Source organism: Vigna angularis, chromosome 2 (genome assembly GCF_016808095.1).
Source record: "Vigna angularis cultivar LongXiaoDou No.4 chromosome 2, ASM1680809v1, whole genome shotgun sequence".
In the NCBI taxonomy this organism is placed as follows: domain Eukaryota; kingdom Viridiplantae; phylum Streptophyta; class Magnoliopsida; order Fabales; family Fabaceae; genus Vigna; species Vigna angularis.
In genome coordinates this window covers 9,725,444-9,741,243 of record NC_068971.1, presented here as the reverse complement: position 1 = coordinate 9,741,243, position 15,800 = coordinate 9,725,444, and the positions used below count along the sequence as shown (strand labels likewise).

General features: G+C 33.0%; 2 protein-coding genes across 3 annotated transcripts; one reads left to right on the top strand and one right to left on the bottom strand.

Annotated features, from left to right (window-relative positions):
* The first annotated feature begins 3,060 nt into the window (after positions 1–3,060).
* Positions 3,061–11,930, top strand: LOC108328617 (F-box/LRR-repeat protein At3g48880). 2 transcript variants are annotated; one of them, XM_017562500.1, is made up of 4 exons: positions 3,061–3,144; positions 3,272–3,330; positions 10,574–10,951; positions 11,130–11,930. In XM_017562500.1, exons 3-4 carry the CDS (start codon positions 10,587–10,589, stop codon positions 11,770–11,772), a joined length of 1,008 nt encoding a protein of 335 aa, XP_017417989.1. In that variant the 5' UTR covers positions 3,061–3,144; positions 3,272–3,330; positions 10,574–10,586; the 3' UTR covers positions 11,773–11,930. The 2 variants fall into 2 exon arrangements, with proteins under 2 accessions (XP_017417989.1, XP_017417988.1); XM_017562499.1 differs by having other exon boundaries at positions 3,061–3,148.
* LOC108327247 (uncharacterized) lies at positions 7,682–9,153 on the bottom strand. Its single transcript, XM_017560970.1, has 2 exons — positions 8,013–9,153; positions 7,682–7,713 (listed from the first exon to the last, which is right to left on the bottom strand). The coding sequence occupies exons 1-2, from the start codon at positions 9,151–9,153 to the stop codon at positions 7,682–7,684; spliced, it is 1,173 nt and encodes a 390-aa protein (XP_017416459.1).
* Positions 11,931–15,800: the final 3,870 nt, after the last annotated feature.

Sequence of the window (15,800 nt, the reverse complement as noted above, 5' to 3'; positions counted from 1 at the left end):
ACCGGTGCCTAAACTCTTTAACTGCATCAGTTACACAACGAACCGGTGTCTAAACCATTTAAAATTTATATTATATGCCTCGGTTCGCCTTCTACTTGAGACAATAACATCTATAGACATCGGTTCAAATATAACCGAGGCATATAACTGCTCAATATTTACCGAAATGCCACCGCACTTTTATACGCTTCGGTTTCAGTAGAACCGAGGCATATATAGCGCGTTAAAAAAACCTTTTTTTACTAGTGAGTCTATTAAGTATTTAAGAATAGTTTGAGCAAAAATACATGATACAAAATATACAATAGTATTTAATACATTTACTTGTTGTAAGGATAGCATATTGTGGTACAATAGTATTTTGAGTGATTTTGGGTGTGATAAATATAATGTATTGTTTATGGGAAACTTTGTGCTAGTTTAATATGAGAAAAAAACAAAAACAAAAAAATATTTAAAAAAAGTGTCTACAATGGACTTCAATCCAAAACTAAAACATAAAAAGGATATTAGGCTTTGGTTCTAGTGATAATTGAAGCCTAATACCCTTTCTAATTTAAAATATTTAATTTTAAGGGTATTATGCTTCAATTATGATAATAACCGAAGTCTAATAACTTTTCTAATTTAAAATATTATTTAATTTTAAAGATATTAGACTTTGATTCGGGTAATAACCAAAGCCTAATACTTTTAAAATTAAATATATTTTTTAAATGAAAAAGAATTTAGGCTTTGGTTACTATGATAACTAAAGTGGAATCCACATTTTTTTTCTATTATTTATTTATTGTTACATGCTTCAGTTTTATGAAACAAAAACATAATATAACTTTTATGCCTTAGTTTATAATCAGATTCAAAAGAAACAACACTTTTTTACCTTGTCTAGATATATTGTAATTCTACCATCAAAGCACAATGTTCAAAATAATTGGTGTAAAAATCCTTTCTTACATAAGTGAGATAAATTCACCTATAATAATAAGTGAAATTATTATAAAAACACTTAAAAGTCTTAGCAAAATAATTTTTATTTGACTTAAATATGTTTTTAGTTCTTAAACTATGATACAAATTTTGTCTATGTTCCAAATATCGATGTAATTTGATTTCTAAACTTTAAATATAATAATGATATAACTCTCGTTATTTAACGGTGTTAACACTCAATTTTTTACTATTTACACGTGGCTTTGAAATGAAAGTGTATGCGGTGAAAAAATAAAATCGATCCATCCCAATAAATGAAACACTCTTAAAAAACTTAGGATCTTCCTTCTTCTTTGTCATTCTCATGTGTGAGGCACCTTCTATCATCACGATCAGATCACTACAACGCTCACCATGCCTCATTACCGATACCACCAATTGTTCTTTCTCTTTTTTCAAAATTGTGTGAGAATTTCTTTGTTCCATATCCACCAATTGTAAGCTACGTAAAAAAATTCCAATGCAAGTAAAATATCTAGTGTAAAACGTTGTTTATGATGTGAAAAAAGTTTTAATGTTGTTAAGTTATGAAGATTACATTTATTTATTTTTAAAATTTGAGATCAAATTGTAACAAAATTTAAAGTAAAGGACAAAATTCAAGTTTGTATCATAATTCAAGAATTTAAAAAATATATATATATATATATATATATATATATATATATATATTTTATGTATTAAGTTAAAACCTTTTTTTATTTTATATACGGAGGTAAAAACAATGGTTTGTTATATCATATTGTTTTTTCTATCTTTCCTTTTTAAACTCCCGCTGCTAGAACCTCTCATTTCTCTTGTTAAAATGTTAAGTTATCTAGGCTTTTGCAAAGAAAAATATCATCTTTTTAAAAAATTTAAGGAAATGATATCTGACAATTTTTTCCGTGTGATCTGAAGACTGAAGAGGAACAATGTATTTTCCAATAATATTTTGTAATATTTTAGGGTTTGAAGAAATTATTACAATACAAAATTTTGTAATGTGGGAACAGTTTATTTTTGTATTATTAGAGTTTAGGAATGGAGGTCAAAGATTAAATATTTTTCTTCTAACATTATGTATATATGGATTAAGACATCTCTAATATTTAATTCTTTAATGTTATTGATAGTTGTTGACGATTAAAAAAACACATAAATTGACTTTAAACGAATTATGTGTTAACGTATAACCAATAAAGTTAAAATTATATTTACTACATCTGTTAAATATAACCCTACCACTATTAATTTATTACATACATTTTATAAAAAAAATAAAAAATAAAATACTTATTGCTTTTATTTATCACACTCTTATTTTGTTATGTGAAAATCTTAAATTTCATTTATTATATTTATTAAATAGAACCCTTCAATTAATATTGCATTAATGACTTGCATTTATTATATGCATAAAAAATATTTATTGCTTGTAGTTATTATGTTAAAAATATTAAATGAATTAACAGTTTCTTAAAATAATCTATGTGAATAATATAATAATAAACATTTTAATTAATACTTTTTAAAATGATTTATTATTTAAAAAAATGAATTGTTACATTAATTAATATTTTTATAGAATAAATATTTATTATAAGTATTTATTAAATAAAAATAGTAAATAATCTAATAATTTGAAAAAACATAATAATATCTAATTGAATATATTAAATATCCCCAAATAAAATTCTTTTTAAAGCATTTGATAATAAGATATTTTTCAAAATGGAATTAAACATGCCTTATTGATATGAAAATAAATTTAAATTTTCCACTTGAATTTTAATGTTTTCTTTTTGTGTCTTCAAAACATATTAATTTTGATACATTAAAAATGATAAATTTGATATATTTTAAAATATCAAAATTAGTATACGTTATTTTAACACCAAAAATCCAGAAAAAAAAACTCAAACCCTACAAAAGTCAACTTATTCTAATAAATTTTTATGAATAAATTAAGTCAGATAAAAGAATAAACAACTTAATAATGTGAAGTCGAGTTTACCTTTACAAACCTAAGACTATTATATAGTTTGCCAAATTAACATAGTTTTATGTTTTTAGAGTGAACCCAGTTCTAAGAGAGAAAATGAGTTGAGATTCCTTTCTCTGTTTAGAATTTTATCCCATAATCTTCTAAGTCGATATTGTCAACAAATTGTATGTGAGTTCTTTTTTTTCCTTCTTTCTCTCATCTTTTTCTCTATTATTCTTCAATTCAATTCCTAATTCATTAATTTGTTTCACTTTCAAGCTTAAAACATCTTTCTTCTTCTTCCAATTCTAGTTTGTTCTCATCACCATTTGCAAATAGTTATCTCTTCACAACCATCCAAAGCTTTAGAGGTTTGCATTCTCTCTCTCTCTCTCTCTCTCTTATTCAATTACTGCTTTATAATTTAAATGCTATATATTTAGTCAAAAATTGCTTAAGTTTGGGTGAATTACTAATCCTAACCTTAATCAAACGATTTATTTTTTCAATTTTCTGATTTTTTACTCTTTTTGCACCCAATTTACTTCTATTTTTCAATTTTGTTCACTCTTTTTGCTAAATAACCCTAGAACTGACCTAGTTTAACCCAAATTGAACCAATTGCATGAAGTCGAGTTTAAATCAAATGTTGTTTTAGGAACATCTCAAAGTCATTATTATGTACACAAAATTATGCAAAACGCACACTATATATGTATAGTATACTAAATTTATTACAATATTGTATCAACAAAAACATTTAAGTTTTGTCAATAATCTTAAACATCTTGGTCCTCGTTTATATAAACTCTTAATGTTTTGAATAATAGCATAAACTCCTTTGATATTTCTATCTATACGCTAAGATACGTAGAGTTTTAAATAACATGACAAAAGAATATAGAATATTGGCGTAAATTTCATTATACTAAATGGGTGATTAGTGTTATCTACTCATATAAGTATATAATATTTTAATAGTTTTGTTTTGTCTATAACTTTGATCCTTACCCTTTTTTTGTGAAAAAAAAGTGTTTAAGGTGAAGACAACATATGATATTTTCAACCATGAGTTTATCATAATAATTTTTTTCTATCAAATATATATTATTGGTGGGCATATCTTAGTTTTCAGAAGCCCTATCAAGTTAATGAAAATTGTAAAGGATAACAATTCAAATATCATGTCAACTTCTCTAATTCAAGTAAATCTTGTAAGAGAACGGAGAAAAGAGGAAGGAAGAACCAGAGAGCAGAGCGGAAAGAGTTGTATTATGAAAAATTACAGAAAAAATACAACAAGGAAAAGAAATATATACAGAAAGAAAAGAAAACAAAAGAAACTTCCTAGACCGAACGTCCTAAAAAGGGAACGATCGGTAATAAGAAGACAAACAGAAACGAACGAGACGGAACGAACGTCAGAGCAAAAGGCGAGCGTTCCTGTCGAGCAGTGTGAGCGACAGACACAAGGACGAGCGTTCCTGTCGAGCAGTGTGAGCGACAGGCACAAGGACGAGCGTTCCTGTCGAGCAGGATGGACGACAGGCACGAAGCGAGCGTTCCTGTCGAGCAGTGTGAACGACAGGCACGATGACGATTGTTCCTGTCGAGCAATGTGAACGACAGGAACAAGGACGAGCGTTCCTGTCGAGCAGGATGGACGACAGGCATGATGCGAGCGTTCCTGTCGAGCAATGTGAACGACAGGAACAAGGACGAGCGTTCCTGTCGAGCAGGATGGACGACAGGCGAGCGATAGGCACGAAGACGAGCGGCAACAAACATATGAGGACGAACGACCAAAATAATGAACGGCAACAAACATATAATGACGAACGACCATAATAACTCTATCATTTTGACGAACGACCATAATAACTCTATCATCCCCCCTCAAGATGAACATGAATGTTATGCATGTTTAGCTTGGAAGTGACCATATTGAAAGGAGAAGGATAAAGAGATTTGGTAAGAACATCTGCAACTTGATGGGTAGAGGAAACATGCAGGAGTTTGATGAGACCATCTTGAAGCTTTTGTCGAGTGACATGACAGTCTATATCAATATGCTTAGTTCGTTCATGAAAAGTAGGATTCTTGGCAATGTGAATAGCAGAGTTGTTGTCACAGTAAACAGAATAAGGTGTCGTGCATGGTATATGCAAATCTTTTAAAAGATATTGCAGCCACTGTAATTCACAGGTTAAGGAAGCCAAAGACCTGTATTCGGCTTCAGAAGAAGATTTGGAAACGGTGGTTTGTTTCTTTGATTTCCAGGAGATAAGAGCAGTTCCAAGAAAAACGCAAAAACCAGAGATGGATCTTCTAGTGGTAGCACAAGTAGCCCAATCAGAGTCAGAATAAGCGTGAATGCGGAAAGAATTATTTGCAGCATATAATAGACCAGAACCAGGGGCATTCTTTAAGTATCTAATAATTCTCATGGCTTGTTGCATGTGAGGTTGGCGAGGAGTGGAGATAAACTGACTAAGTTGTTGAACGGCAAAAGTAATGTCGGGCCGTGTATGAGTGAGATAAAGAAGACGACCAATAAGACGCCGATAAGAATAAGGATCAGTGAGAAGAGGGCCCTCATCAGCATGAAGTTTGATAGAGGGATCAGCAGGAGTAGAAGCAGGTTTACAACCTAACATACCAGCTTCAGATATTAACTCAAGATAGTATTTTCTTTGATTAATACATATCCCAGCTTGAGATCTAGCAATTTCAAAACCCAGAAAAAATTTAAGATCTCCAAGATTTTTAATGTGAAATTTATTGTGGAGGTGATCTTTGACAGTGGTGATTTCAGACAGGTTATTTCCAGAAAGAAGTATATCATCAACATATACCAGAATAACAGTGATAGCAGTAGGAGAATGTTTGATAAAAAGAGAGTGGTCAGCAGTGCTTTGTTTAAAACCAAGAGAAACCAATTCAGATGTGAGTTTATGATTCCAGTTCCTGCTAGCTTGTTTTAAACCATAAAGAGACTTTTGAAGTTTGCAGACAAGATTGGGAGTAGATGATCGGAGACCAGGAGGAGGCCTCATGTATATATTTTCAGATAAATCACCATGGAGAAAAGCATTGTCGACATCCAATTGATGAAGAAACCATTTATTGATGGCAGCAAGAGCAAGAACGAGTCGAATTGTGGTGATTTTAACAACAGGTGAAAATGTTTCATAGTAATCCAATCCTTCAGTTTGAGTGAAGCCTCTTGCCACTAGACGAGCTTTATATCTATCAATAGAACCATCCGGTTTGTGTTTAATACGATATACCCAACGACAACTGATAGGTTTCTGTCCAATAGGAAGATTAACCAAAGTCCATGTGTGATTTCTTTCAAGAGCAGCAAGTTCAGAATTCATAGCCTGTTGCCAACATTCAAACTTGCTAGCTTCTTTAAAAGAAGAAGGTTCAACTTGAGCAGAAATATTATGACAAAAAGAAGTGTGGTTAGAGGAACAATTATTATAAGAAAGAAACAAATGCATGGGATATGGGGTAGTATGAGTTGGTGAAATAGCAGAAGTAATACCACAGTAGTAATGATCTAGATATTTAGGTCGAGTTTTATTTCTAAGAGAAATTCGTTGTTCAACAGTAGGATTAAGGATATTATCAGTAGGATGAGAAATGTTACAAGGTGAGTGATTTGGAGTAGTGGAAAAAGGTAGAACAGTAGGAAAATCAAAGAGAATAACATCAGAATTATCATCATTTGTAGGAGAGGAAGGGGAAGTAGAACAATTTTTATAGGGAAAAATAGTTTCATGAAAAATGACATTTCGAGAAATGATAATAGAATGAGAATACAAGTCATACAGCACAAACCCTTTGGTTCCAGATTTATATCCAAGAAAAACACATTTAATGCTTCGGGAATCAAGTTTTGTACGTCCTGCAGTGACAGAGCTAGAGTATGATAAGCATCCAAAAACTTTTAGATTTGAAAAATCAGGTTTGATGGAATAAACTAATTCATAAGGAGATTTATTGAAAAGAAAAGGTGTGGGAAGTCTATTAATAATGTGAATAGCAAGTTTGATAGCATAAGACCAGAAAATGTTAGGAACTTTGGATTGAAAAAGGAGAGAACGACAAACATTAAGAATATGTTGATGCTTCCGTTCAACAATGCCATTTTGTTGGGGAGTAGCAACACAAGAGGTTTCATGAAAAATACCTTTAGTAGAGTAAAAGTCATTAAGGAAAAATTCTTTGCCATTATCAGACCTTAGAATTTTAAGCTTACAGGAAAACTGATTTTCAGTTAAGAGAATAAATTTTGGAAGTAAGTTTTTAACATCAGATTTTTGTTTTAAAAGAAGAATCCATGTAAAACGGCTATAGTCATCAACAATAGTTAAAAAATATTTGTATCCATCAATAGAAGAAATAGAAAGGGGGCCCCAAATATCAACATGAATTAGATGAAAGAAACAAGCAGATTTGGTTTTGCTAACAGAAAATTTTAGACGTTTTTGTTTAGCAAAAGCACATGCGTCACAAGCATCAATAGATTGAAAGGAAATATCACTATATTGAGAGGCTAAACTTTGAAGAACTTTATTTGAAGGATGTCCAAGTTTCATGTGCCACAAATTACAAGAATCATTAGTACTGTTATGAAGAGCAGAATGAGAAATATTCAATTCAGAAGTAGCAGTGACATTATTACTAAGAAGATAAAAAAGACCCTTGTATTTCTTAGCTACTCCAATCGTCTGGTAAGTATCCATCTGCACAATGAGACAGCTATTCTGATGAAAAACAATGAAGAAATGATTTGAATGTAACAATTTAGAAATAGAAATAAGATGAACAGAGAAATTAGGAACAAAAAGAGTATTATGTAGAATCAAATTGCCTAAAATGACAGTGCCAGAAAATTCAGCAGTAACAAAAGTGTGATTTGGTAAACGTATTGAAATGGGAGTGATGGGATGTAAAGAATGAAAAAGAAAATTAGAAGAACATATATGATCAGTAGCGCCACTGTCTATAATCCAAGGAGAAAGATTAAGTGAGGAGAAAGAACCTGATGACTGTGGAGTACATTGATTAACACTGGCCTCCCTAGTAGTAGGAGATTGAGATTGCTTCAATAAACCAAGAATGGCGTTATACTGATCTTGAGAAAAAGTGTATTGAGGTTGAGTTTGATCAGCAGAAGAATCATCATTAGAAGTATCAGTGGAGGTGTGTGAATCACCATTGGTCATGTTGGCAGAAGAATTGGAGATAGCTAAATGAGGTTTGATGACAGGTTTATAACCTTGAGGAAGGCCATATTTGATCCAGCAATTATCAGAAGTATGATTAGTTCTTTTGCAATGATCACAATATTTAGAACGACCACCAAATTTAGTGGTGCGTCCTCGTCCACGACCAGAAAAAATACCAGAACGATCGATCTTATAAGGCTTGTGTTGAGGATCGTAAGAATTGAAATTGGCCATAGAATCTTGCGGAGTTTGTGAGGACGAATTATGAAATTCACGTTCTTGTTGAAGGATCAAAGAAAAAGTTTTGGGAAGATTCGGCATGGGTTCCATTAGCATAATTTGGGAACGTACAGAAGAGAATTCATCGTTTAACCCACGGAGAAACTTGATTACAGAATCATCATTGCGGTCTTGTTGAATCTTGATTAATAATCCACAATTGCAAGGAGAAGGGCAGGTACATACAAGAATGGTCTGATATAGAGAAAGCTCTTTCCAAATTATTTGAAGGCGAGTATAATACTGAGATACAGTGGACTCACCTTGTTTGCAAGAATGAATGGCTTCTTGAAGATCAGCAATACGAAACTTATCACCATGAGAAAAACGTTGAAGAAGATCAATCCAAATCTCATAGGCAGATTCCATCCACATAACAGATTGTTTAATGGGAAGCGTCATGGATCGTGTCAGCCAGGAAATCACCATCTTGTTACAACGTTTCCAGGCTTCGTGAAGAACATCATCAGCAGGAGGACAAGGAATGGTGCCAAGAACGAATTTTTCTTTATTCTTGGTTTCCGGAGCAACGAGCATATCATGGCGCCATTGTTGATAGTTATTGTCAGAAAGAGGAGGAGTAACAAGAAGAAGCGCGGGATTCTCACCGGGATGCAGAAACAGAGGATTAGCAGGATTGGAAAGATAATCGGTGGTAGAATTGGAGAAAGCCATGAGAAAAAAATTTGTCTACTGATACCATGTAAGAGAACGGAGAAAAGAGGAAGGAAGAACCAGAGAGCAGAGCGGAAAGAGTTGTATTATGAAAAATTACAGAAAAAATACAACAAGGAAAAGAAATATATACAGAAAGAAAAGAAAACAAAAGAAACTTCCTAGACCGAACGTCCTAAAAAGGGAACGATCGATAATAAGAAGACAAACAGAAACGAACGAGACGGAACGAACGTCAGAGCAAAAGGCGAGCGTTCCTGTCGAGCAGTGTGAGCGACAGGCACAAGGACGAGCGTTCCTGTCGAGCAGTGTGAGCGACAGACACAAGGACGAGCGTTCCTGTCGAGCAGGATGGACGACAGGCACGAAGCGAGCGTTCCTGTCGAGCAGTGTGAACGACAGGCACGATGACGATTGTTCCTGTCGAGCAATGTGAACGACAGGAACAAGGACGAGCGTTCCTGTCGAGCAGGATGGACGACAGGCATGATGCGAGCGTTCCTGTCGAGCAATGTGAACGACAGGAACAAGGACGAGCGTTCCTGTCGAGCAGGATGGACGACAGGCGAGCGATAGGCACGAAGACGAGCGGCAACAAACATATGAGGACGAACGACCAAAATAACGAACGGCAACAAACATATAATGACGAACGACCATAATAACTCTATCATTTTGACGAACGACCATAATAACTCTATCAAATCTGCCAATATCTTTTTGTTGTTGCATCAACAATTACATACATTTTTCACAGGAATATGAAGCTCAAGTTCTTCTGCCTTTCTAATGAAGAATTTTCTTTCTATGTATTAGTGCGATTCATTAATTCTTGTTAATATTTATCGAAGTATTTTTCCTAGATTTGTAGACTCTCTTTATATATATATATATATATATATATATATATATATATATATATATATATATATATATATATATTGTTACTGCAATGTGCTAAAGTTATATGAAATATACACTTGTTAGATTGAGACCAAACAGACCATTGAATAAAGCTTTCATTAAAAAAATTGTTAGAATCTTTCACACTGTTACTTCATTATAATTTCTACCATTTCAAGAACAACACTATATTCGAGACAGAAGCTAAAGAAACACCAATCTCCTTGCTTAGTATATAGTCTCTAAAATTTTGATTTTCTACTATATTTGTTTTTTTTTTAATCTGTGTATCTTTAAAATACATTAAAAAACACTAATTTTAATATTTTAAAATATATTAAAAAAATCTAATACACTAATATCAGTATATTTTTAATTATCAGCAGAGAAAAATATAAAAAAAAATCTGGATTGTCTCTCTCTTTAAACATGACCTTGTTTTTTCCAATTCCACCACCCAAAAAATATATATATTTGCAGGATTTTTCTTATTTGATTTGGAATTCCTTATTTGCAGGAAACGTGAAGAAATGGAGAATATGGAATCAACTGTTGGAAATGAGCAGAAAATGAATAACGGTCTGATACATGATATTCTTGTAAAAATCTTTTTATGCCTCAACGTCGTGGATGTTGCAGTTGCCTCCCTAGTTTGCAAATCTTGGAATAATGCTTGTCGTGACCCATCTCTCTGGAACAAGATTGATCTCTCCAGACTCCGTTCTTACTGCTTCAACATACCATTCAATAAAGTTGGAGCTTACAGATACTCAAGTTTGAAGATGACTCAATTCTTGAAACATCTTCTTGATCTGAGTAATGGAAATACCACCTACATTATATTCAATTTTTATGTTTACTTAACCAATGAACAGTTCATCATGGTGGCACAAAGGTAAAGTTTCCCTCAAAAATCTTGAAAAAAACCATTCTACTAATGCTTGGTAATCTTGGAAAATATCCATTCTTCTTTTACAACTATGAGTTTAATGCTATATTTGATAAAAAAAATCATTTTGAATTTGGAAATCTATTTGGTATTACATGGTGTATGCATGTTTTTTGTTTCGTAGGACGCCAAACCTGAAACGAGTTGTTCTACCAGAGACGGGTGATTTCTCAAAAGCAGGAGTGGATACCGTACTGAGCTTATGGAGAGGTCTTGAATCCATTACCATTACTTCCGCTGTGTCGAGTTATTACATGATCCTAGCTCTTGGAAGACACTGCAACAACATCACTGAGCTGAAATTTTCTGAGGGCAACTTTGAAGAAAAACATGCTGTGGCCTTGACTAAATACACCCCGAAGTTGAAGATATTGAGCATTCGGAATTTAGCAACGAGCTTGAAGGCATTGTTGTGTGTGCTGAATTTCTTGGAAGATTTGGAAAAGTTGAACATATGCAACAGTTTGATTATGGACACATCATATCCTCACATAGCATTTGTAGAGGATAGTGATCTAGAGAACATTTTGCCCACATCGAGTATGGAAAAGCTTATATACTGTGAAAGAGGAACGTGCTTGAGGTGCATGAATGGTAGAGACACTACTCGAAGCAGACAACCAGATGGACCCCTTGAAGATATATGGGGAGAGGATGAGATAGCATCTCTTGTACATTTGCCTCAACCTTCTGAGGCTGAAAGGTTTGCTACCAGACATGTAAGAGTGCTACCGTTCATGAAAAGAATGATGTACAACTCAAATTGATGAAGAGTAGCTACATCATCATAGTTAATTATCTAAGTTACTAGTAAACAAAGACATTTTTCTATATTTAAGTGTTTCTGCATTGCAGGTGTGAACATATTTCAGTGTTTTCGATCTTGCTTGTTTGAACAATATTTACTTATGACATAATTCTAATATTCGTGGGATTTTACTTGTCTAGATTTTGATTTACTACTTTCATGTTGATCTTAAATTGTTTTGTATCTTTTTTTATGTCATCATCTTTAAGCTCAAAATAGGATCTTATACCAAAAAAAGAATATGATTCGGGTACTTAACTTTATCTAGAGTTCATAAAATAAAATTACATCAAGCGTTAAACTTTTGTGGATGTCTAAACTCAAGTTTTAAACATGTTTTAAATGTTGAAACAGTCAATTTTTAAGATTAACTTTTAGGATTAGTTCATATTTTATGTCATATTCTTAAATTAAAGACTGAGTTTTGTTTAAAAAAATTGGAATATTCTGTGCAGTCTAAGTTGATTTCAAATGATATATTGGATTTAATTCTTATATTCTTTTGTACAAATTATCTTTGAAAGTTTAGAGATTGAAGGATAAAAAAAATGAAATGGATGAAAAACGAAAATCAGGAAAGAAGGTCAAAGATCAACTCACATTTAAGAATCAATGAACTTTTCTTATTACAGTTCTAAAAAAATTTAGTTGTAAATTTGGAAAATTTTCTTATTTAAATATATAATCAATTAAACTAGTAAATGAATGAAATCAAGAATCAATCAAACTAGTTATATTAATTAAATCAAAATATCAATAGGATCATAATAAATGACAACTTATTAAAAAGGAGAATTGAAGTAAGCAATGCATTATGTCTTTTGTGCGGGAGTGAGAAAGAAAATGCAAATCATCTATTTTTTTTTGTTGTAAAAATTAATGAGTGGAACATGTGTTAAAAATGGGTAGCATATAAATTCGGTAATTCATCACCAACCAAAATGGAATTACCAACAATTTAGTCTATTAGAAGTAAATGACAAACAAGTGTACGTAGATAACTATAATTTCGAACATATGGAAGGATAGGAATAGGGTGATCTTTAACCATGAAAGATAGATGCTGAAGAGATTTTTAGTATGACAACTAAAAGTTTGAACATGGCTATGAAAGAGGTTTCCAAAGTCATCATTTACATATTCGGAGTGGTATATCTATATGATAATTTGCATATGATCTTTATCCATCTAAAATAGTTTTCAGGGAAATGTATTGAAAGAGGGTGCATAGCTTGTAAAAATCTATTCGCATAAGTACCCACTAACATAAACCCTGTTTCATAGTATTTCACACAAATTATGCATTATAGTAGCATATACAAAGCCTACATGAGTAGGTAATATGAGTTTAAAGTTTGTCTCGATAACACATAAGCCTACTTATGTTAGTAACACAAGTTAAAGCCTTCATCGACATCACATAAGCATACCTATGTTGGTAGTGTGAGTTAAAAGCATGCCTCAACAACACATGAGCCTACCTAAGACAGTAGCATGACTTAAAGCCTGCTCCAATAGCACATAAGCCTACCTAAGTTGGTAGCACGATTTAAAGCCTGCCTCGACAGTACATGAGTCTACCTAAGATGATAACATGAGCTAAAGTATGCTTCGACAACACATACAAAGTCTGTCTAAGACATCAATACAAAGCTTGTCGAAGAAGGTAGCACATGCAAAGAAGCACAAAACCTACCTAAGTTCAAAATGTTTAAGACAACACCTATGTTAACAAGCCGACTACGTGATAGTCAAAGACGATCACCTATAGCAGCAACACTCTACCTACAAGCATAAGCTAACTACAACTCGATAATCAATTATAGTCTAAATAAGTTCATTCCATATGCACATAAAAGTTGACTTCAACTCGACTAGAAGGCCCATTGTCGCCATAATGAATGATGGGAAGAAGTACAAATAATGAAGCAAATACATCTCCTAATCCTCTAAAGATGTTCTATTAATTACAAAGGATATAGGTGACAAGACTCTCTAGAGTCTCTCTCTAAAAGTACCCTAAAAGATGTCTTAATTAGAGTTCTTTTTCCTCTTTCACTCTTCCTAAATATGTCCAAGGTGATGTTATTTATAGATCATCACAACACGACTTAAGCAGTGGTCTACGACTTCAACCTTGAGGTTTCCACTTTTGGTGAGTTTCCTCTGTGGCTTAAGCTGTGAAGTTCTAGGCTAGAGTTGCTTAAAGTTACTTAATAATGAAGGAATCTTTCATGGCTTGAGCTTCAGGCCAGGGCCTAAGGATTTCTCTTGCTTGGGTTTTCTTCATGGCTCAAGTCTTCAAAACTGGCACTACAACCGTGATGAGACAAATTCCTCAAAAAGTGTTGAATTTATTATTTCTTTCTCCAAAATTCATGTTTGACTCTTTGATTTCATATGATCCAAAAGAAGTAAAATTAGGGTACTTTTCATGGATGATAGCCTGAGCTAAAGTATGCTTCGACAGCACATACAAAGTCTGTCTAAGACATCAACACATACAAAGCCTGTTGAAGAAGGTAGCACATGCAAAGCAACACAAAACCTGTTACCAATAAGGAGTATTGGTAAATCTTGAAGAAATTTGTTTTGATGATGCTGCAAGAAGTTTTAGTTGAAGAAGATATTAGAATTAGTTAAAAGTAATTTGTAGAAATTAAATGTAGTAGGAAATTCTTGTAAACTTTGTAAACTTGCATTTTTAACTGCAATAATCGATTATGGAATGACAATAATTGATTATCACAGAGTCATACAGGAATAATCGATTATCACAGAGTCATACAGGAATAATCGATTATCACATCATATAATCGATTATCACTTTTTTGAAAACCCCATAACGGACACAAATAATCGATTATCACTTTTGATAATCGATTATCAGTGGCAGTTGGGAGATGTCTTTTCAGTTTTTGACCCTGCACGAAACTAGGCTTATAAATAGAGGTCTTCACAGCTCTTAGAAAGAACTTTTCAATTGAGAGTATTAGAGCTTTGTGCCTAAGGGAAGCTCTCTGTGAGTGAAAAGGATCTATGCCATTTTGAGAATACAGTTTGTCTGAGGAAGTTCTCAAAGTGATAGAGTGCTCTTGCCTGGTCTTGTGAATAGGAGAAGCTCGCGTTTTGTGTGTCAAAGGTCGGAGCGGTTCTCTTCAAGTTGACTGAGCAGGTTCTTCCGTTCGTTTGTCGAAGGAAGGTGTTTTCTATTCGTTGCTTATTTTGATTATCTGATTGTAATCTGCAAACTATATTTTTAGTGAAAAAGGTTAATCACTATTTATAGTGATTAACGACTGGACGTAGAATCTTTTGATTCGAACCAGGATAAAAATTCTGTGTTGATTTTCTTGATCCCTAAACTCTTAGCACATCAACTGTTCGATAAAAGTTCGCTAAGAAAATCAATTTTTGAAACCGACTATTTTAACTTGTGTTGTGATCGTTACACGTTTTCCGCTATGTATATTTTATTCCGCTGCACGACTCTATAACGGTACCGATTGTTTCCTCTGTGGCTTAAGTTGTGAAGTTCTAGGCTAGAGTTGCTTAAAGTTACTTAATAATGAAGGAATCTTTCATGGCTTGAGCTTCAGGCCAGGGCCTAAGGAAATCTCTTGCTTGGGTTTTCTTCATGGCTCAAGTCTTCAAAACTGGCACTACAACCGTGATGAGACAAATTCCTCAAAAAGTGTTGAATTTATTATTTCTTTCTCCAAAATTCATGTTTGACTATTTGATTTCATATGATCCAAAAGAAGTAAAATTAGGGTACTTTTCATGGATGATAGCATGAGCTAAAGTATGCTTCGACAGCACATACAAAGTCTGTCTAAGACATCAACACATACAAAGCCTGTTGAAGAAGGTAGCACATGCAAAGCAACACAAAACCTACCTAAGTTCAAAATGTTTAAGACAACACCTATGTTAACAAGCCGACTACGTGATAGTCAAAGACGATCACCTACATCACTCGGGAGG

Bases quoted from the DNA above. Each gene is read 5' to 3' on its own strand.
- LOC108327247 (XM_017560970.1), bottom strand. From the start codon at position 9,153: ATGGCTTTCTCCAATTCTACCACCGATTATCTTTCCAATCCTGCTAAT. The intron at 7,714-8,012 runs GTTCTTTCTCCT...CTCATTGTGCAG, and splicing joins ATGTACTCCACAGTCATCAG to ATGGATACTTACCAGACGAT.
- LOC108328617 (XM_017562500.1), top strand. From the start codon at position 10,587: ATGGAGAATATGGAATCAACTGTTGGAAATGAGCAGAAAATGAATAAC. The intron at 10,952-11,129 runs GTAAAGTTTCCC...TTTGTTTCGTAG, and splicing joins TTCATCATGGTGGCACAAAG to GACGCCAAACCTGAAACGAG.